General features: G+C 41.6%; 1 protein-coding gene across 2 annotated transcripts in view; it reads left to right on the forward strand.

The window, feature by feature from the left end:
• FOCAD (focadhesin) overlaps positions 1–24,374 on the forward strand; it is a 272,768-nt gene that overhangs the window by 148,951 nt on the left and 99,443 nt on the right. For both annotated transcript variants that reach the window (XM_073666136.1, XM_073666149.1), the window contains exons 19-20: positions 6,159–6,291; positions 18,519–18,707. In XM_073666136.1, coding sequence (XP_073522237.1) covers positions 6,159–6,291; positions 18,519–18,707 — 322 coding nt within the window. The remainder of the gene's footprint in view (positions 1–6,158; positions 6,292–18,518; positions 18,708–24,374) is intronic.

Genomic DNA, 24,374 nt, shown 5'->3' on the forward strand with positions numbered 1-24,374 from the left:
CTTGATAAAGTCAGTGACCATGACAAATGGTAGGTCCCTAAGGAATGGGCTAATGTCATTGACTAATATTCCAGGGGCTGAACAGCGCAATTGATAAGTACATAGTCTCTGTGTGAACTGGGGGTCAGAATGTCATTGTGTATATTTGGTGTTCAACCCCACCCCACAAGTTTGAACAGGGGGAGGGATATGTGATGCAGCAGGCGTCCCTTTAATGGTTCAGGGTGTGTTTTGACGGACCATATACCTCCCTCAGCTGACTGGTCACATGACTGACATCACACGGGTCCTTTTGCACAACGGAATGTCTGGACACGTGACTGTGAGATAAGCACAGGTCCTGTGGCTGTTTTGATAGGATATAAAAACCCCGGTAATTTGAGACAGCTGTGTGCAGGGGTGTGACAGGCGTGAGGCCTGTTACCCGTGTGTGTGGCACCGTGTGAGGCCTGATGAAGCTTGGTGGACTCCTGGAGGGTGAAGCCTGGATCCTTGTGTAAGCGATGCCAGTAAGCCTTGGAGGGCCAGAAGCCTGGTGGACTCCTGGAGGGTGAAGCCTGGATCTTTGTGTGTGTAAGCGATGCCAGTAAGCCTTGGAGGGCCAGAGGTTTTGGAGGACAAGCGTCCTGGAGGGCAGGGCCTGGATCTGTGCGTATGAGAGATGCCAGTGGCCTTGGACGGGATAAGGGCTGGAGACCACGTGTGGTAAGCCCTATAGCCACAGTGGTGGCGGGACAAAGCGGACTGAAGCAGATACAACCCCACAAAGGTAAAACACTGCTTTATGTGGACATTGATATGGACATTGATGTTGGTGCCTAGTCGGGGGGGGGATGTAACTGAAGCCAAGAGGGCCTGTCTGCTAGTTGAAAGGCTCCTGGATGTTATACGTGTAATATGCCGGTGAGCACTAAGATGGACTGTGTGATCAGCAGTTTATGAAGTGTAATAAACTGTTGGACTGTGAAACACCGCAAAGTCGTGGCTGGTGTGCTTTAATTGACGCGCTGCAGCGAGTATCCCCCAGGATGATGACTAGCGCTTCCTTACTATATATATATATATATATATATATATATATATATATATATATATATATATATATATATATATATATATATATATATATATATATATATATATATACACAGACCGAAAGTTTGGACACACTTTCTCATTTAAAGATTTTTCTGTATTTTCATGACTATGAAAATTGTACATTCACACTGACGGCATCAAAACTATGAATTAACACATGTAGAATTATATACTTAGCAAAAAAAGTGTGAAACAACTGAAAATATGTCTTATATTCTAGGTTCTTCAAAGTAGCCACCTTTTGCTTTGATGACTGCTTTGCACACTCTTGGCATTCTCTTGATGAGCTTCAAGAGGTAGTCACCGGAAATGGTTTTCACTTCACAGGTGTGCCCTGTCAGGTTTAACAAGTGGGATTTCTTGCCTTTATAAATGGGGTTGGGACCATCAGCTGTGTTGTGCAGAAGTCTGGTGGATACACAGCTGATTGTCCTACTGAATAGACTGTTAGAATTTGTATTATGGCAAGAAATAAGCAGCTAAGTAAAGAAAAACGAGAGGCCATCATTACTTTAAGAAATGAAGGTCAGTCAGTCCGAAAAAATTGGGAAAACTTTGAAAGTGTCCCCAAGTGCAGTTGCAAAAACCATCAAGCGCTACAAAGAAACTGTCTCACATGAGGATCACCCCAGGAAAGGAAGACCAAGAGTCACCTCTGCTTCTGAGGATAAGTTTATCTGAGTCACCAGCCTCAGAAATCGCAGGTTAACAGCAGCTCAGATTAAAGACCAGGTCAATGCCACACAGAGTTCTAGCAGCAGACACATCTCTTCAACAACTGTTAAGAGGAGACTTTGTGAAGCAGGCCTTAATGGTAAAATAGCTGCTAGGAAACCACTGCTAAGGACAGGCAACAAGCAGAAGAGACTTGTTTGGGATAAAGAACACAAGGAATGGACATTAGACCAGTGGAAATCTGTGCTTTGGTCTGATGAGTCCAAATTTGAGATCTTTAGTTCCAACCACCGTGTCTTTGTGCGACGCAGAAAAGGTGAACGGATGGACTGTACATGCCTGTTTCGCACCGTGAAGCATGGAGGAGGAGGTGTGATGGTGTGGGGGTGCTTTGCTGGTGACACGGTTGGGGATTTATTCAAAATTGAAGGCATACTGAACCAGCATGGCTACCACAGCATCTTGCAGCGGCATGCTATTCCATCCAGTTTGCGTTTAGTTGGACCATCATTTATTTTTCAACAGGACAATGGCCCCAAACACACCTCCAGGCTGTGTAAGGGCTATTTGACCAAGAAGGAGAGTGATGGGGTGCTACGCCTGATGACCTGGCCTCCACAGTCACCAGACCTGAACCCAATCGAGATGGTTTGGGGTGAGCTGGACTGCAGAGTGAAGGCAAAAGGGCCAACAAGTGCTAAGCGTCTCTGGGAACACCTTCAAGATGGTTGGAAGACCATTTCCGGTGACTACCTCTTGAAGCTCATCCAAGAGAATGCCAAGAGTGTGCAAAGCAGTCATCAAAGCAAAAGGTGGCTACTTTGAAGAGCCTAGAATATAAGACATATTTTCAGTTGTTTCACACTTTTTTGTTAAGTATATAATTCCACATGTGTTAATTCATAGTTTTGATGCCTTCAGTGTGAATGTACAATTTTCATAGTCATGAAAATACAGAAAAATCTTTAAATGAGAAGGTGTGTCCAAACTTTTGGTCTGTACTGTATAATATATATATATATATATATATATATATATATATATATATATATATATATAGTAGGTTTTTATATTTGTTTTTGCTCTTACATAATAATTTAATAGGAAAAAAAATGTTTTTGCACTGCCATATTCTGAGAGATATAACTTTTCATTTTCTACTAACTGAGCTTAGTATAAATTGACGTTTTCAGGGATATCATTTTTACTTGAATATGACTTTTTAATCATATTTAATTCCAGTTTTTGTTCAACTGTAAGATGAAAAAACAGTTTTGCCATGTTCACCGTAGAGGTTTAACCCCTTCACTGCCCAGCCTGTTTTCTCCTTCCTGACCAGACCAAATTTTACAATTCTAACCAATGTCACTTTGTGATAAGAACTCTGGAACGCTTCAACATATCCCAGTGATTCGGAGATTGTTTTACCATGAAACATTGCACTTTGTTAGTGGTAAACTTAGATCAATATTTTTTGCATTTATTTGTTAAAACATCGGAATTTAGGTGAAAATTTTGTAATTTTCAAACTGTTAATTTTTATGCCCTTTAAACCAGAAAGTTATGTCACACAAAATAGTAATAAATAACATTTCCCATATGTCTACTTTACGTCACCATCATTTTTTAAACATAATTTTTTTTTTATAGGAAGTTAGAAGGGTTTAAGGTATATCAGCAATTTCTAATTTTTCCAACAAAATTTACAAAACCATTTTTTGTAGGGACCACATCAAATTTCAAGTGACTTTTAGTGGCCTATGTATCAAGGTATAATTTTATACAGCTTTCTATGACCTACATGCCCATATAGATGGCTTAGGACGGTTGAACCTACTGACAGATTCCCTTTTAATCATGGTGACCATCACATTACACTGAAATCTTAGTACAGAACAAGTTGTCACCTAAAAGTCACATAATCTGTAGACGCCAGCCCTTTTAGTGATGCGCAAACGTGCTCGGATAAGGTGCTAACCAAGTAGCTTCGGCGTCCTCGAATACTATGTTCGAGTCGCCGCACCTGCATGCCTCATGGCTGTAAGGCAGCCGTAATGCATGCAGGGATTGCTTGTTTGTTTGTTCGGCAATCCCTACATGTGTACGGCTGTCTAACAGCTGCGAGACATGCAGCCGCAGCTACTCGAGCATAGTATTCGAGCACTCAGAAGCTACTCTGTAAGTACCCGAGCATGTTCGGATAACTATATATACAACCCCTGGCAAAAATTATGGAATCACCGGGCTCGGAGGATGTTCATTCAGTTATTTAATGTTGTTGAAAAAAAGCAGATCACAAACATGGCACAAAACTAAATTCATTTCAAATGGCAATTTTAAGGCTTTAAGAAACACTAAAAGAAATCAAGACTAAAAATGTGGTACTCAGTAAGGGTAATTTTTTTCAGACCAAGCAGAGGGAAAAAATTATGGAATCACTAAATTCTGAGGAAAAAATTATGGAATCACCCTGTAAATTTTCATTTCCAAAACTAGCACCTGCATCAAATTAGATCTGCTCGTTAGTCTGCATCTAAAAAGGAGTGATCACACCTTGGAGAGCTGTTGCACCAAGTGGACTGACATGAATCATGGCTCCAACATGAGAGAAGTCAATTGAAACAAAGGAGAGGATTATCAAACTCTTAAAAGAAGGTAAATCATCACGCAATGTTGCAAAAGATGTTGGTTGTTCACAGTCAGCTGTGTCTAAAATCTGGACCAAATACAAACAACATGGGAAGGTTGTTAAAGGCAAACATACTGGTAGACCAAGGAAGACATCAAAGCGTCAAGACCGGAAACTTAAAGCAATGTGTCTCCAAAGCAGGAAGTGCACAACAAAACAAATGAGGAACGAATGGGAGGAAACTGGTGTCAATGTCTGTGACCGAACTGTAAGAAACCGCCTAAAGGAAATGGGATTTACATACAGAAAAGCTAAACAAAAGCCATCATTAACACCTAAACATAAAAAAACAAGGTTACAATGGGCTAAGGAAAAACAATCGTGGACTGTGGATGACTGGATGAAAGTCATATTCAGTGATGAATCGCGAATCTGCATTGGGCAAGGTGATGATGCTGGAACTTTTGTTTTGTGCTGTTCCAGTGAGATTTATAAAGATGACTGCATGAAGAAAACATGCAAATTTCCACAGTCATTGATAATATGGGGCTGCATGTCAGGTAAAGGCACTGAGGAGATGGCTGTCATTACATCTTCAATAAATGCCCAAGTTTACATTGATATTTTGGACAGTTTTCTTATCCCACCAATTGAAAGGATGTTTGGGGATGATGACATCATTTTTCAAGATGATAATTCATCCTGCCATAGAGCAAAAACTGTGAAAACATTCCTTGAAAGAAGACACATAAGGTCAATGTCATGGCCTGCAAATAGTCCGGATCTCAATCCAATTGAAAATCTTTGGTGGAAGTTGAAGAAAATGGTCCATGACAAGGCTCCAACCTGCAAAGCTGATCTGGCAACAGCAATCAGAGAAAGTTGGAGCCAGATTGATGAAGAGTACTGTTTGTCACTCATTAAGTCCATACCTCAGAGACTGCAAGCTGTTATTAAAGCCAGAGGTGGTGCAACAAAATACTAGTGATGTATTGGAGTGTTCTTTTGTGTGTTTGTTTTTCATGATTCCATAATTTTTTCCTCAGAATTGAGTGATTCCATAATTTTTTCCTCAGAATTGAGTGATTGCATAATTTTTTCCCTCTGCTTGGTCTGAAAAAAATTACCCTTACGGAGTACCACATTTTTTATCTTGATTTCTTTTAGTGTTTCTTAAAGCCCTAAAGTTGCCATTTGAAATTACTTTAGTTTTGTGCCATGCCTGTGATCTGCTTTTTTTCAACAACATTAAACAACTGAATGAACATCCTCCGAGCCCGGTGATTCCATAATTTTTGCCAGGGGTTGTATAATCCGAGCACGTTCGCGCATTACTAGTAATTGTTTAGGATTTGATAAATGACTTGAAAAATAAAATCCTGGCTGTAATATTCTGGGATGTTTTATTTGTTTTGTTTTTTTCTGTTAGAACATAATATGGATGCACAATTTTAAAATAAATATATCTAGGCATTATATAATAGATGATTTTTAGATGTAGTCACACTACGTGTATTACAGAAACCTAATATTTTCATATTATAACTATAACTAATTATTTTAGTTATTACCTTTTTAGGTTTGTGTTTTTTGCTTTTGAGAATGAATAAATGAATGAAAAGGTTAAGTTTGAATCTGAATCTAGATTTGAAACATTTAATGTTGTTTTTTCATTGTAGAATATGTAATGAATATATCACAATAATGACATTTAGTGGATAATCCTTTTAATACAATCTTTGTAATTGAACTTTAGGCCAGACCCGAGATTGTTCCACCAGATGAGTCTGAAGGAGATGGAGAAGAGGAAGATAAAGAGGTGGACCTTTCTGTACCAGGTTCTTCATATGTAAAGCTCATGGCTATTACTCCTTCTGCTGTACTATCTGGTAAGGAAACTTTATATTCCCTCATAGGGTATTATAAGTCTATAGTGGGCATGCCTCATATTATTTTACCTCATCTGTTAGTTGAAGCAGAGCACCTACTTAGTGGGTCTTCTAAGTCTGTTATGGTAAAGCGACTTGCTCGGCTTTCAGGGTATGTGCCCACGGAGCATTTTACAAGCGTATATGCTGCGGAATTTCTGCAGCGTAAACGCTTGTGAAACGCTTGGTAATCCGTCCCCCATCGTCCCCAATGAGAATCTGCAATTTCAATGCCCATGCTTCGGATTTTTCCACAGCGTTTTTGATGCGCTCAAAAATCCGCAGCATGTCCATTATTTGTGTTTTTCTGCATGCGAATTTGAGGTCCCAATGCACTAGAAAAACGCATGGCAAATCCGCATGTAAAAACGCTTGTAAAATCCGCAAGCGTTTTTGACTGCCAAGAACATGCAGAAACGCTGCAGAAATTTTCTGCTTCATTTCTGCATCGTGGGCACATGGCCTCACAGAGGCAGACACAGGACACACGTCTCGGGTTAACTTTCTGCTGGTTTATTAGATGGCAAAAACTTCAGCAGGGTTCCACAAAAATAAACATGTCCTCTCCGAGATAACGGGAAACAAAAGATAAAGTATAGCACAGTCCATAAGAGAGCGGGGCTTCGCCTGCTCCGAGTACCACAGTGAAGTCCCACCAAACACAAGTCCTTCGGTGAAGCTTTCTGGCTTCACCACACACAGCCTGGAGTCTTCCGTCTCCAGACCACAATACAGGAAAAAAAACAGTGACTGAGTATTTAACTGCTCCTAGCCACAACCTCGAGGCGGAGATATGGTGAGTAGGTGTCCTGCCCGTCTCTCACCTACTCACAAAAACCACACCCTTTGAATATAATAAATTAACCCCCCAACACATAACATGCTGGAGGAAATTGTAGGATTCAGTTCACTAAGGCTAATAAGCGTAGTGAAATATATCTCCCCTCACATTTAACACCAGTGACTCTGTCACATATTCTTCCCCCTCTGTCCAAACCCAGGGATTTGGGCACCTTCAGATACCAGACAGGGAATTCTAGAGAGGGCACCAGCTTTTCCGTGTAACTTCCCAGGCCTATGCTCCACGTGGAAATTTAAAGTCCTGGAGACCTAAAAACCACCTGGTTATGTGCATTTTTACCCCTCTTTTCCCTCAACCACCTGAAAGGGGCATGGTCTGACACCAGTTTAAACTTCCGGCCTAGTAAGTAATATCTCAGAGTATCTACAGCCCATTTTATGGCTAAGCACTCTTTTTCTACTATAGCGTAGTTTTTCTCGGAAGATGAGAAGATGAGAGTTTCCGGCTCAGATAGAGAATGGGATGTTCTTCCACATTTATGTGCAATCTGTTTTATTAAACATTTTACAAACAAGTAATACATTATATGAAAAGTGATAACAATATATAAAATCATAGAAAATATCTAGTATTCAAAACGAGAATACCACTTTTAACAGTAAGTCAAACATACCATGGTAGATAATTACAGTAAACTTGTGGCGAACGCCAATAAGATATTCAAGAAAGAAAGTATCCTCTATATTATGTAGAAGAAAGATATAGGATAAGAAGAGGGAAAGAAAGACCAGGGTAAAAAAAAAGAAAAGAAAAGGGGGAACAAGAATGGGTTATGGATGAAGGTTGAGGGGTCCTTAAAATCATGTATATATTAATGCGCTAATTCTTATGTAACTGTAAAAGTCAACGGAACAAATTATGGAAATCAGGTGAGTCCTGAAATAAAATCCATCCACTCCATATCCTTCTAAATGTATTGTTTGTTCCATTGCAGTCTGCAGACAACTCCTCCATTCTACACAGATTGACCATTTCCTTATACCAGTCTAATATGTCAGGGGGGTTTGTACGTTTCCAAAACCGCGGGATTACCATTCGTGCTGCTGTTAGACAAAACTGAAGTATATCTCTTTTCTGAGTTCCTATTGAAGAAGGTAAAATTGACAGAAGAGCTATTTGAGGGGACCTTACTACATACACGGTTTCCTGTGATCTTAGAGCACTCCCACCAAATGTGAATCATAGAGCCCACCTCCCTCTCACATCTCCAACATACCACTGAAACTGCTGGATATATTGTGTGTAGTTTAGAAGGGTAATGATACCATCTCTTAAGTATTTTATAGTTCTTCTCTTGTGCAATCCCAGCGCTAGCAAGTTTCAGTGAAGCGAAACCCCCTTTCCCATTCCTGAGGAGACAAGTGTTCTTCCCCATTTATCTCTTGAGAGAGAGTATAGCTCCCAGGCCAACTTCTGAAGCGTCTGTCTGAACCACAAATTCTTTCTCAAAGTCTGGTGCGACCAGGACCTGCTGCTTACACAGTGCTAGCTTCAACTGTTGGAACGCCGTCTCCGTTTCCTCCGTCCATTTCACCATCGTTGATCTGGTGCCTTTTAGGAGACCCGTAAGTGGCGCGGCCATCATGGCAAAATTTTGGATAAACCGCCGGTAATATCCCACAATTCCGAGGAACAGTTCTGTATTTTCTCCACTTTATTGACTTGTGACTTTTTCTCCTCTCCCGACGACATAACCCAAGTACTTGGCCTCCTCCTTTCCAACGGCACATTTTCTCGGATTTATAGTAAATCCCGCCTTCCTCAGAGCATCCAGAACGGCTTGTACCTTAGGTAGATGACTAGCCCAGTCTGGGCTAAAGATCACAATATTGTCAACGTAGGACACGGCATACTTCTTATGTGGGGCTAGGATCCGATCCATAGCCCTCTGGGAGGTGGCTGGGGCCCCCTGCAGTCCGAACAGCGTCCGAGTGTATTGGAAGCACCCGTCAGGTGTCGAGAAAGCCGTCTTCTCCTTGGCCGTCTGGGACATGGGGATCTGCCAGTAGCCCTTCGTCAAGTTGAGGGTGGTAATGTATCTCGCCGGTCAAAGCCTCTCGATGAGTTTGTCGACGCAGGGCCGGCGGTAGTCATTACAAAACCTCCTCTCACCTTTGGGTTTTGGCACGAAGACGATGAGACTCAACCATCCACTCTTCGACTCCTCTATCACACCGAGGCCTAACATCCTTTTCACCTCGGTTGAGATCACCTCCCGGCGTGCTTAAGGAATCCTGTATGGCTTCAGGTTCACTCGTATATGCGTCTGTTAGCATGTCATGCTCTTACCATCTGAGTACGCCCCGGCAACTCTGAGAACAAGTCACGATTCCGCTGTAGCAGTTCTCAACACTGTTGCTTCTAGGCCGGCGATAGAGTATCTGCTTTCGTGACCTCTTCCACCTTGCCTTCGGGAGCAGCTCCCAGGCAAGGAGCTTGCACAGGTTCCCGATCTCGCCACGGCTTGAGCAGGTTCACATGGTACACTTGGTTCGGCTTTCTTCAGCTAGGTTGGTGGACTTTATAATTGCTGCCATTGATTTTCTCCACCACATCATACGGGCCTTGCCATTTGGCCAGGAACTTGCTCTCGATCGTAGGGATTAGCACTTAAACACGGTCCCCAGGCTGGAGCTGCTTCGGCCTCGCCTATCGGTTATAGACCCTTGCCTGAGCCTCCTGCGCCTGGAGGAGATGCGCCTTCACTATAGGCATCACTTTCGCCATTCTTTCCTTCATCTGGACGACATGTTCAATGATGTTCTAGTGTGGCGTAACCTCGGCTTCCCAGGTTTCCTTAGCGATATCTAGGAGCCCTTGCGTATGTCGTCCATACAGTGCCTCAAACAGGGAAAAGCCAGTAGAGGCTTGCGGAACCTCCCTTATTGAGAAGAGCAGGGACGGTAGCAGATAATCACGACCATCCTTCTCTACGACCTTCTTGAGCATCGTTTTTATGGTTTTGTTAAAGCGCTCTATTAGACCATCTGTCTGCGGATGGTAAATGGAGGTTCGCAGCTGGGTAATCTAGAGGACCTTACACAGCTCCTTCATTACCTTGCTTATGAACGGGGTCCCTAGATCAGTTAGTATTTCCTTCGGCTGACTGGTCCTGGCAAATACAGTACAGACCAAAAGTTTGGACACACCTTCTCATTTAAAGATTTTTCTGTATTTTCATGACTTTGAAAATTGTACATTCACACTGAAGGCATCAAAACTATGAACTAACACATGTGGAATTATATACTTAACAAAAAAGTGTGAAACAACTGAAAATATGTCTTATATTCTAGGTTCTTCAAAGTAGCCACATTTTGCTTTGATGACTGCTTTGCACACTCTTGGCATTCTCTTGATGAGCTTCAAGAGGTAGTCATCGGAAATGGTTTTCACTTCACAGGTGTGCCCTGTCAGGTTTAATAAGTGTTGTGCAGAAGTCAAGTGGATACACAGCTAATAGTCCTACTGAATAGACTGTTAGAGTTTGTATTATGGCAAGAAAAAAGCAGCGAAGTAAAGAAAAACAAGTGGCCATCATTACTTTAAGAAATGAAGGTCAGTCAGTCCGAAAAATTGGGCAAACTTTGAAAGTGTCCCCAAGTGCAGTTGCAAAAATCATCAAGCGCTGAAAAGAAGCTGACTCACATGAGGACCGCCCCAGGAAAGGAAGACCAAGAGTCACCTCTGCTTCTGAGGATAAGTTTATCCGAGTCACCAGCCTCAGAAATCGCAGGTTAACAGCAGCTCAGATTAGAGACCAGGTCAATGCAACACAGAGTTCTAGCTGCAGACACATCTCTACAACAACTGTTAAGAGGAGACTTTGTGCAGCAGGCATTCATGGTAAAATAGCTGCTAGGAAACCACTGCTAAGGACAGGCAACAAGCAGAGGAGAGCACAAGGAATGGACATTAAACCAGTGGAAATCTGTGCTTTGGTCTGATGAGTCCAAATTTGAGATCTTTAGTTCCAACCACCGTGTCTTTGTGCGACGCAGAAAAGGTGAACGGATGGACTCTACATGCCTGGTTCCCACCGTGAAGCATGAAGGAGGAGGTGTGATGGTGTGGGGGTGCTTTACTGGTGACACTGTTGGGGATTTATTCAAAATTGAAGGCATACTGAACCAGCATGGCTACCACAGCATCTTGCAGCGGCATGCTATTCCATCCGGTTTGCGTTTAGTTGGACCGTCATTTATTTTTCAACAGGACAATGACCGCAAACATACCTCCAGGCTGTGTAAGGGCTATTTGACCAAGAAGGGGAGTGATGGGGTGCTACGCCAGATGACCTGGCCTTCACAGTCACCAGACCTGAACCCAATCGAGATGGTTTGGGGTGAGCTGGACCGCAGAGTGAAGGCAAAAGGGCCAACAAGTGCTAAGCATCTCCTTCAAGATTGTTGGAAGACCATTTCCGGTGACTACCTCTTGAAGCTCATCAAGAGAATGCCAAGAGTGTGCAAAGCAGTCATCAAAGCAAAAGGTGGCTACTTTGAAGAACATAGAATATAAGACATATTTTCAGTTGTTTCACACTTTTTTGTTAAGTATATAATTCCACATGTGTTAATTCATAGTTTTGATGCCTTCAGTGTGAATGTACAATTTTCATAGTTATGAAAATACAGAAAAATCTTTAAATGAGAAGGTGTGTCCAAACTTTTGGTCTGTACTGTATATGGACAAGTTCCCTGGCTATGCACTTACTCGATGAGTTCCTTAGCGGTACCTCTTCTGAATACCGGGTCGCATAGTCCATGACCACCAGAATGTATTGGTGGCCCCGGGCTAATTTGACTAAGGGCCCCACTAGGTCCATAGCAATCCTCTCAAAGGGGATTTCTATCACCAGTAGTGGGATTAGTGGACTACAGAAGTGGGAAGAGGGAGCAGTTATTTGGCAGGTCGGGCAGGACCTACAATAGTTTAGTTTAGAATTTCTCAGTAACACCCTGGCCAATAAAAACTTCTTAATATCCGAGTTTTCTCGACCCCTACGTGTCCCCCCAGAACATGTGAATGGGCCATATCTAATACTCTCCGTCGGTACGGCCCCATTCACTAGCAGCTCTCACCACCCCTATAACAACTCCCCCCTGAAATGCAAAGTGGGGAAACCTGGTGTTGGCCCCCGGCTCTTGAGCGACCCCATTACATGCAGTATCCTGTTCAAACGCCCCCTTTAAGGACAGGCCCCGAACTTGAGCAGTCCCAAAGTTCTCTCCGGACACATCTAACTCAGGAAGGTCTGGCTCCTCGGTCATCGTCTCGCCCTCATCGCCGGCAAGGACACACAGTAGGAACTCATCCACTTGAGACTTTGTCAGGGGTTCTTCCCTAGGGACCCGGCTTTTTTCCATACTACTTAGCCCGGTTCCCTTTCCCCATAAGTTCCAAAACAAAGAAAAATCGCGTCCCAATATGACGGGATGTATCAGGTCCTTGACCACCCCGACATCGTGGGACTGGGCACCACAGTCTGTTCCCACTGTCCTTGTGGCCGCGGGGTAGTCCTTGGTGTCCCCATGGATGCACCGAACGCCCACGGTTTTGGTAGGGACCAACTGGTGGGGAAGGGTAGCTCTGAATAAGGTCACCAGACTCCCAGAGTTTAACAGTCCAAGCACCTTTACTCAATTAATGGACACGGCATATGCCTGCGGACCCTCGCCGGGTTGACAGTCCACACTGCAGGCTGGATAAGCATAATAGGAACACTGTCTGCCTATGCTGCAGTCCATTGGCTCTGCTGACATATGACACCAGGCGGCTACGTGGATTATGACACTACCAACAGACCATATCCTTAACAACAGGCCTTGCGGCACATTCAGTGGAAGTGAGACGCCCCCTTGTTGTGGCTCTAAACCCCTTTCGTGGTGGACCCGTCGCCTTTTGGGTATCCCTGTACGGGGTAGTGACTATATTCGGTTTCCCAAGGGATTTCTCAACCACCTGGTATCTCTCTACTAGGCCAACGAGGTCATCTGCATTCTGGGGATCACCCTGGGCAATCCAAGTCTGTACCGACTTAGGTTCATACACTCCCTTCCCATCAATCACCACCCGCTCGACCATCTGGGCAGGAGTGGAAGACTCTGGCTGCAACCACTTCTGGAAGAGATGCAGCAGGTCAAACATCTGCAGACGAGGGGGTTTGTCGCCAGCATACGCCCAGTGGTGGACTCTTTGGGCTCTCACCGCCTTATTCGCTCCCAGCTTGTTTTTGCTCTTGAATGGCAGAAAGAACTAGGTCGAACACTTCTACAAGGGTTGTGGGACAAATTTTTTATATTATCACACAAATTAATAGACTCCTGTAGATTGATGAACTTTAGGATCCTTTCCCATTGGTATAAGACAATTACAAAATTTCATAGAATATTTCCCTCTGTTTCAAACTTGTTTTGTAGATGTGTTTCAGTTCCTTGCTTAGTATTACATGTCTGGTCGAGCTCTCCTCCTGTATTTTTGCTATGGCAGGTTTTTGCTTCACTATACAATGATTTATGTCACACTAATCTCCAAATGACTCTTGAGGTGGCCTTGTTCTCCAAGCTTCATCCCTGTTATCAAACATGAGCTGATGAGACTCTTTATTATCATAAGGTACCAACTCACCCCCAGACTGTGGAGATCCTCATCACTCCTTCAAGGCTTTTGTTTCACAGTGTTTAATGTAACAATGCGCATGGAAGAGTTTAAAGCTGACAACTATAATAGACCAACTTTTTTTGACACATGGTGTCCATGGTCGGAGTTTAGATCTTCGCTGTCCTTCTCATCCTAGTTGTCGTAATCTACCTTTATAGGTTTGACCATCCTGTAGGTTTCTTGTCTTTCCCGCTCTCATCTTGTCTTTCCAGTTTTTTTGTTTTCTTTCTTGACTTGTGCTTTTCCTTCTATATCTTTGTTCATGTAAGCTGAGCCTTTAAACATAAACAGATTTCTGTTTCATTCATGCATTATAAATGTATCTGTAAGATGTAATTGTATACGTGTGCTTGCCGACTCCATTCATTCCGTTTGTCTTGATGCCAAACAGACACTGGATTTTGCTTTATGTTAGTCTTTCTTCGCACTGTATACCTGTTAAGCGAGATCTACATTTTCAATAAAAGTTATTGAACCTTTAGTGCAATAACTGAGGGTAAAATCCATGAAAATCACTGCTTTAATAATAACTTTTTTATCTTGCTCATGTCCCATTCCGAGACCATCCAGAAGTATTTACACTGAAATTAGTGAACAATAGTAGTCGGGATTTGGCTATGTCCAGATCTATTTTTTTCCATGTGTTCTAATTTGAATGAAGTGATTTTAATGAAATTTGCATCAAAATTTGCAACATTTCTTCAGCAGACTAAGGGGTAATGCTTTTGATTTTGGAGAGTGCTAAGCCGGACTGTTTTGCAATTATGAGGGTCAAACACCCAGACACACGTGTCTGCAAATGAAGTTTTTGGTTTGGCTTCTTGTCCTATGTCATGTGGCAAGGCTCATTAAAGGGTCGATATTGACTTTTATGATTGCTACTTCTAGTAGGTGGCACTAGAGTTCTAGTCTTCTTCCTCTTTGAAGAGGCTATCTACATATTTAAATTCTCAGAGGAGCATTGCATTACTTATAACTTTCTGACACTGGCTTGGTGCTGTCCACGAGGAGAAATGTTCCACCTAAGAAAGTGGCCTCTCACCTAGCCAAATCAGATCTCCTGCTTTGCACTGAGGAGGGGCAGACACTCCGAAAAATGTGTCTGCAAATGGATTGTCTGGTTTAGCTTCTTATCCAAAGTCAAATGGCAAGGCTCATTAAAGGGTCGATATTGACATATAAGATGACTACATACAATAGTTGGGACTAGAGTTCACTTTGAAGAGGCTATTTGCAACAGAATAATCCTGCAGGTTTGAAAAGTCTGTAGCATGCCCTGATTTCTGCAGATTTTTCTTAACCTTATATGTGGCAGATCTTAGGTCCCATAACACAAAGACGCTGCCAATGTTGTCGTCCTCTGCTGTATCAGGTTCCTTCAAATTTGTATAGGTATCAAATAGTGTTAACCATTTCCCTCTATTTAACCCCTTAACATCTTATGACATACTGTGTCCGTCATAAATCGTCTCCCTGCCTTGGTGCGGGCTGTTAACCTGGTAAATGCTGCTTTCAGCCAGTGGGTCTGCTGAAGACCCCTTTGTCTATCATCACTTTACGCTTGTAAAAGCCAACCCGTGGCTTGCATTCATAGGAGACCGTGCTTTATGCTATATACAGCAGTGCTATGGCACAAGCAATCAGACAATCGCAGGTTCAAGTCTGCAAAGGGGACTAACAAATACTGTGAAATGTAAAAAAAAAAAAAAGTTTTCAAAACTATGAAAAAAAAAATATAAAAGTTCAAATCACCCCCCTTTTCCCATGTTAAAAATTAAGAAATAAAAAAAATACACATTTGATATTGCTGCGTTCATAGAAGTCTGTTCTATAAAATAAATTAATCCAATGTGCAAAATACGGAACCAGAAAAAAATAAAACCACCGGAGTTGCAGTTTTTCAGCCCCTGCAACAACAGAAAAAAAATGTAATAACTAGTGATGAGCGAGCACTAAAATGCTCGGGTGCTCGAAGCTCTGGTCGATCACATTGGAATACTCGGGTGCTCGACCCGAGCAGCGAGCCCAATGTAAGTCTATGGGAAACTCGAGCATTTTTCCGGCGGTCCCCCCCGGTGGTCTGCAGAAGGTCAAAAATTGCCCAAATCGATGGGAACGGTGCTCAATTAAACGTCAGGCAGGCAGAATATATAGGCAGACAGGCAGGGTATATAGGAGGGTGCATGAAAAACATAGCAGGGCAATTGGAACACACTAGTGCCCTCCGATTTTCATGCACCCGTCTCTTTAAAAAATCCGGTAATTCATCAGCGGCATACATCGGTACCAGACAATTTAGAACAGAAAGAATAGAGCATCACACAGATTAGATAGATAGAAACATGTCAGTCACATATATAATAAGTACAGTGATAGTGTTGATTACTGTACTTGTCATTTAGTGTTAAAATAAAGGATTTATTAAAAAAAAAAAAATTGGCGTGGGGTTCCCCGTAATTTTAGTCTCTAGCGGAGGTTAAGCAGACAGCTGGGGCAGATGTTTGAAGCCTGGGAAGGGGGTAATACCCACGGAGCTTCCCAGGCTAGTAATATCCGCCCCCAGTTGAATACCTAGCCTTTACCAGATATTAAAATGGGGGACCCAAAAAAAATGATGTGGGGTCCCCCCTATTTTAATAGCTAGCAAAGGCTAGGCAGACAGCTGGGGGCTGATATTAATAGCCCAGGAAGGGTGCCATGAATATTGGCCCCCTCCCAGGCTAGAAACACCAGCCGTCAGCCGCCCCAGAAATGGCGCATCCATAGGATGTGCCAATTCTGGCACTTAGCCTCTCTCTTCCCACTGCCCTGTAGCGGTGGCAGTGGGGTAATAGGGCTGGGGTTGATGTCAGCTTATAATGCCAGCTGACATCAAGCCCAGGTTAGTAATGGAGAGGTGTCTATAAGACACCCCCATTACTAACCCCATAGTCAAAGTTAAAAAAAGCACAAACACCCAGAATAAAGTCATTTAATTGAAATAAACACACAATTCTTTAATGTTCTAAATTAAACCATACTTGCCATCACGCCCATTCCAGCTGAAGCCAACGATCTCCTGCAATAAAAATAAAATAATAAACCAACCTCATCCTTACCTTTCCATGGTACCCAAAACAGCTCTGCTACATTCACATGACAGGCTGGATCGCAGCCGAAAGCTGCCATCCAGCTTGCCATGCCGCAGACACTGAGAAGCGCAGGCATGCTTGCGCTCCTCAGTGCCTGGCTGTGACGGCATCCAGATGAGCCGAGTTCATGTCCAATGAACTCAGCTCACCTCATGCACGTCACTGACAGCGTGGGAGAATTCTCCTGCGCTCAGCGCTTGAGCAGGAGAATTCTCCCACGCTAGGATGGCATTCTGATGAGCGCTGCCATCCAGCATGCCATCCTTCATAGACACTGCAGAGCGCAGGCACACTTTTTTTGCTAAGTATATAATTCTACATGTGTTAATTCATAGTTTTGATGCCGTCAGTGTGAATGTACAATTTTCATAGTCATGAAAATACAGAAAAATCTTTAAATGAGAAAGTGTGTCCAAACTTTCGGTCTGTGTATGTATATATATATATATATATATATATATATATATATATATATATATATATATATATATATATATATATATATATATATATATATATATATATATATATATATATATATATATATAATATTTTTACAAATTTCTGAATTTTTTTTCACCACTTAAAACAAAAACTATATGTTTTGTCTCTGCATAATCTTACTGACCTGTGGAATCATACTGCCAGGTCAGTTTTATTGTCAAATCAACACTGTAAATAAAAAAAAAATAAAAAAACATTTGCAGAATTGCACTTTTTTTGCTATTTCACCACACTTTGAATTTTGTTCCTGCTTGCCAGTATATCATATGATAAAATGAATGTTGTCATTCAAAAGTACAACTTGTCCCGCAAAAAACAAGCCCCTACATGGCTATGTCGATGGAAGAATAAAAAAGTTATGGCTCTGAGAATAAGGGGAGGAAACGTCGACAGCACAAAACTGGAAATAAAAATCGCCTTGTCCTTAAGGGGTATAGACTAATATTTATTTCTTGCCTGTGTTTTTTATTTTGAAGGCAACCACAGAAATATTCCCTACTTGGCCAAACGTGATACTTAAGCTGCTGAACTTTTGGACCCTTTTGTACTTTGCCATTGCCAAAGCAGTGCCCAGTATAATACTAGAATGTCTTTGTATAAACATTGTTCCGTTTTCTCAGATTTCACACATCTGTCAACACAACCTTAATGTTTAAATGCACTATTCAGCTAATGTAATTTAGTTGATATTTTTGGAAACAAAATTTTATATGTGGATAATTAATTTGCAAATATTTAATTACAGATACTAAATAACTTGTGTAGAGATTGAATGGTCACACAATTTAAGAGGTATAATTTTATACATCTGTGGGCTTACTCCTTAATTTATTTTCAATTTAGTTATTACTGTTGATGAAGCTGTTAGAACATTTATTAGAGCCTGCACCTTCAGTATTATGAAATGGGCTTTTATGGTACCCAAGGTAATTTAATGTTTCTAATATAAAGTCATTATGTGAGGATAACACAGAGCATTAGTGCTTTTCTCCGCCGTACTAATGAAATAAAATGTGTTCTGCTTTCAGCATATGAAGAGTTCCTTTCCTCACTGGTGAAAAAGGAAATGAGCAACATGCCACGTGGTATATATCATAATGCCCTCAGAGGTGGCATCATAAGATCTGACCAGGGCAAAGCAGTAGCTGGAATCCCAGGCTTTATGCTAAAAATGTATGAGAAGAACAGACAGCCCGGCCTAAAACCAGGACTCGCAGGTGAACATGCTACATTTATACACATTACTAAATGATGGATGTGATCCGAATGCAGTTTCATGCTCCCACTAAAGGGATTCTCCAGGAATAGAAAAAAAAGTCATTATATGTAAGTTCCAAAATATCTTTAATTAGCAAATCACACTTGTTTTATCTAAGCAGGTAATCATTTTAGTATATTATAATGGTCGTCATATTCTTACACTCGCCGAAACCTGTCCTAGAATGTTAATCGGATAGGTGCCTGCCAGTAGGAAGCCCCAGTTCTGTGATCTGGAGATAGCTTGAAAATAGATGGTGTATTACAGATTACAGCAACTGCTCAGCATTCTGAAAGACATGGTGGACAGCAGTGTGTGCAGCCTCTTACCTCAGCACTCCTGTTATCTCCAGTATTAGATCAGAATGACAGGGAGGACATTAGTGTGAGACACCTCTTCTAATCTCAACATCCCTAGTATCTGTAGTATTCGATCAGAAAAAAAGGTCAACAACTGTGTGAGCGGCCTCTTCTTACCTCAGCACCTCTGGTATTTCTAGTATTTGATGAGACAAACAGGGTGGAAAGCCGTGTGAGCAGGCTCTTTTTACCGCAGCACCCATAGTACCTTGAATATTAAATCAAAGAGACAAGGTAGACATCAGTGTGAGCAACCTCTTCTTACCTCAATACCCCTGGCGTCTGCAGCATTAGATCAGAAAAACATGTTTAACAGGAGTGTGAACAGCCTCTTCTTACATCAGGGAGCAACCCTTTCTTACCTCAGCACTCCTGGTATCTCCAGTTTTACATCAGAAAGGCAGGGTGAATAGCAGCGTAAGCAGCCACCTCAAACCTCAGCACCCCTGTAATCTCCAGTATTAGATCAGACAGGTTGGACAGCAGTGTGAGCAGTCCTTTCTTACCTCAAAACCACTGGCATCTCCAGCATTAGATCAGACAAACAGAGTGGACATCAGTGATAGCATTCTCTTCTTACCTCAGCGCCCCTGGTATCTCCAGTGTTAGATCGGAAAGACAGTGTGAGCAGCCTCTTCTTACCTCCAGTACCTCTGATATCTCCAGTATTAGAGCAGACAAAGTGGACAGCAGTGTGAGCAGCCTTTTTTTACCTTTGGACAAGTGACATCTACATTATTATTTTAGAGTATCCACATGTTTTTACACATAAAGGGAAAGGTCAGAGCTTTTTACTTCACATGATTACGGACACATGTCCAAGTAACATTCTATGATTGGCTTATTTTAGTGTAGCAAGGTGGTGGCTTAGACAAAATTTGTGTGATATACTAATTAAAACATTTCTTATAAATAAATTCATAAATCACTTTACTCACCAAAAAAATGGACAACATATGGATGCCATATGTGTCGCACCCGTGTGCTCTTTGCTTAATTCAAGCCCTAATTCATTGTCATTGCTTCTATGACTATGGATAATTGGAAGGAAAATGATGTTGTTAGCAGGTTTTGTATGTCAATCACTATACAATAAAAAAAACAACAATATCATAAGAAGGTTTTAGCATTTTATTAGCACACAAAAAAGTTACACTGATAACCCAGCACCCCTCCCTTTGGTTTTTATCAGCAACTTTCTTTCTTCTCTTTTAAAGGGATTTAGCAGAAAATGACCTATTGTTTAAAGGGACTCTGACTGTTCAAGCCGAGTACTGGCACTCAGTGCATCTCACAGCGAGGCCAAACATTTAACTGCACCTTCCCACTTGGTTATGTTCTCTCTATCTCCACGCCCTCACCCCCTTCTTCTTTGATTGACAGATCTGGCTTCACAGAGCCAGAGAAGGGCGAAGATGGATGGAAAAGAAGCAGATGGCAAGGTATATTTAAATGTTTGACCATGCAGTCATGCACTGAGCGCATGTACTTGGTTTGAACAGTCATTCTGTGCTGAGTCCCTTTAAAAGGAGTCTATCACTCCCAAAATGCTAATTAATCCATTTATACAAATATGTGGGACGTAGCCCCTTTAAAAATCAAACCTGCATTATAGATTTTAGTGGTTTAGTTGCCAGAAAAAAAATATTTATTTTTTTTAAACAGATGAGGGTTTTTTGTGCACCCTTGGCGGGCCCAGAGGCTCTGTGCCCCCTTACGCCCCCTCAGTTGGCATAGTAAGCACTTGGTTATAACTTGATTGACAGTGCTCATGCAAGCTCTGCCTCAATTATCAGCTCTGCACTTCCACAGTGACACTGCCGGAGCCCAGCCATGCTCTTTGTAAGTGTGCGCTCTCATCACTGTCTCCGGCTACCACAAGGTACTGTACTGCAGACAGGAGCCATCGATAAGACTGGGCTCATGCAGTGCCACTGCACATGTGCAGAACAGTTGAATGCTGCCTAAATGCAAAATGGTCAAATTGAGAGGGTGTAATGGTGCATTGAAGCTTGTTAATTTGCATTAGAAATAGTTTATTTCTGGCAACTAATATAATAAAATGTATACTACAGGTGTGATTTTTTTTCTATAGGGGCTATGTCCTCTGCATTCCTGTATAAATAGTTTAATTAGCATCTTGGTGGTAACAGACCAGCCTTAAAGGGGTATTCCCATCTCCAAGATCCTATCCCAATATGTAGTAGGTGTAGTAATAATATTAGCAAATACCTCCAATGAGAAATGTAGTATAGTATTTTTGATTCGCTATCTCTCTTTCCTCATGTGCAGGCATTGCAGAACCTTAGGTATCCATGGTTACGACCACTAGCATCTAGCTAACTAACTGCCACTTTATCAGTGGACGTAACCATGGATACCCAAGGTCCTGCAATGCCTGCACAGGAGGAAAGAGACATAGCCAATCAAAAAAACTGTACAGCATATCTAATTGGAGGTATTTGCTAATATTATTATTATTATTATTATTATTATTATTACACATACTACATATTGGGATAGGATATTGGAGATGAGAATACCCCTTTAAAGCAAGTTTTTGTGGTAGATGTATTTTTATTTTTCATTTTACGCATTTTTTTTCTATATTACAATTTCTATTAAAAATAAAAAATAGAAAGCTTCCAATTTTCACTGGCCACTGGAGATTTTTTAGTCTTTTAACTTTGTGTTGTTTCAGGAAATTTCACGTGAACATTAACCACAGTGAACGGGCCCTGACCCTGTCTTTTGTATTGAAGCATCTAATGAGCGTGTACAAAGCTTATTGTGAAGGGAGGGAGCGGGGTCAGCAGTGACATCATCTTTGAGGTCTTATTTGTCTTTGTAATCCTGTCTTTGATTATGTGAAGCCTTTCTGAAAAGGCTTCCTGAAAAGACAGGTATGATTCTAGAAAAGCCTCAGTGGCCAGTGTGAAAATTGCAAGATTACTAATTTTTTTTTTAATACACTAGAATATGAAAATAAAACTTTATCAAAACATTTTCAAAATATTTGTAACACAAAAAAATAATTTTCATAATAGGTAATTTTTAGTGACGATCGAGCGTGTTCTATTAACCCCTTCGGCAAGCACACTCGCGTGTTCGCCGATTATTTTGGCGTGCTCGGCATTTCTTTTAATGTCACCGCGCCTGCAAGTGTCACGGCTGTTTGGCACACGCTCAATCATCACTAGTCCTTTTCTGATGATGACTTCTAATTACCTTTGCAAAAAACTGCTTATCCTGTCTATCAGAGCCATTAACCCTCTGTATTCAGAACTTTATCATGTAGTTATCTCTGGTACTCAATCTCAAGGTTGGTTAAAACAAACAGACTAGTTTGCTAGTTGATAGGGAAGCCATGTTTGAATTCATCTTACCACTTTTTCTAATAGTAACTTTATTACACTTTTTTTAATGTACAGTATTGTTCCAAAGTTTGGACACACTTTTTCATGCAAAGGTTTCCTTGTTCTCATTGGTATATGCATGTAGAGACATGGGGGTCAGTGGGTGCTCTCGTCCTCTGGCCCAGCTGTCTTTAGAAAGAACGCATGGACCAGGGCTCATACCATTGAACGTCTGCTCTCTTTTCCCATGGGCAGAACACTACTCAGACAACACAGGGTGAGGGTTTAACAGTGTGGCAATACTTTACTGAACCACCAAACAGACCAACATATAGAACAATCCCAGCAAATACCCAAGATGGTGCAAAATTAGAGTCTCACCCCTCCGCTGACTCGCTGGGATTAAAGCCGCTGCGACTTTGGGGCTTCCAGGGCTGACTACCACCACCAGTGGCACCCCGCTTTAGGCGGGCACCCACAGAGAGGAGGTAACACAAGTTTAGGAAGCTGAAAGTCCATGGAGGTACGTGGCCAGGTGACCTCATTGTCCCAACCTGGGTTCTTCAAAGCGTTTGAGGATTCAGCGATGGCCAATGGAGCAGATCTGTGTTCTTGCAGCTGGGGTCGTGGTCCCCTAAGTTGACATCCTGTAGAGTCACACGGAACAGAGCAGAGACCTCTTTATATAGTCCACAAATGTTCTTCAACCAACATCCACAGGTCAAGAGAAAGGGGTAATGATATTAACTTGCATTTCCTGAGCATCCACAGTTCATCTCTCAATGTTGACTAGCAAACTTTAACAGATAAACTATAAATACCCAAATAATGCAAGTCAATAAGCTGCATGAGCTGGTATAATGCGTAATCAACATATTAGCTAACATCATTGTTCAGTGACCCTGCGTCCCTGTCTTGCAAAGATAACAATACAATAAACTGTAGGAGCTGATATAAATAATAGCCATTCATCAATTAACAAATATCAACTTAACCTACAAGAAGAGTCAGCATTCAGACTCATGACAAAAGTTCATGTGTCTTGACCAACCGAAGAAAGAAACACATAAATTTAAAAGTCAATAATTTAGACAATAGTCTGATACTGGGCCTACTAAATTTACATCTGGCATAATTAAGATTAAATGCTGTGTCGTCGCAATGCACAATGTAGGTTCAAACTGAAGGCAACAAAATTATGTAGAAATACGTATGTTTTACAAGAAGTAAAACATGTGTAACAAACTAATATATGTCCTAAACCTTAAATTCCTCAAAATATCCCTCTTTTACTCTGACACCTTTACAAACCATTGGCATTCTCTCAAGTAGCTTCATCGGATAGTCAGTCACCTGTAACGGCTTCCAATGAACAGGTATGCCTTGTCAAGAATTTATTTGTGGCATTACCTTCAGAAGGTGTTTACGACCATCATGTGTGTTTTACAGAGTCAGTGTTGTCACACCGTTCCACACAATGCTGAGTCCTATTCCACAGTGTTCTAAGCCAGAATATAGCAAGAACCACTTAACTAAGTAAAGAGAAACTGCAGTCCATCATTAAGACATGAAGGTCAGCCAACCCGGAAAATTGCTAGAACCTCGAAGATATTCTCAAGTGTAGTCATGAAAACTATCAATTGCTATAATGAAATTGGCTCTTATGAGGACCGCCCCAAGAAAGGAATACCAAGACCTTTGCTGCAGCGGATAAAGTTTTACCTGAGTTATCAACCTCCAGAAATTGCAAAGTCACAGCATCTCTGTCATATAACTGCCCTCACAAATGATGCACAGACATCAAGTAGCAGATACACCTTAACATCAACTGTCCAGAGGAGACTATGAGAAAAGCAGGTTATATTTAAATTTCCCCAAAGAAGCCACTACTGAGGAGGAGCCTTGTTTGTG

The sequence above is a fragment of the Phyllobates terribilis genome, unplaced genomic scaffold, assembly GCF_046119375.1.
Source record: "Phyllobates terribilis strain yellow unplaced genomic scaffold, ASM4611937v1 Scaffold_1__5_contigs__length_1240528914, whole genome shotgun sequence".
NCBI classification, from domain to species: domain Eukaryota; kingdom Metazoa; phylum Chordata; class Amphibia; order Anura; family Dendrobatidae; genus Phyllobates; species Phyllobates terribilis.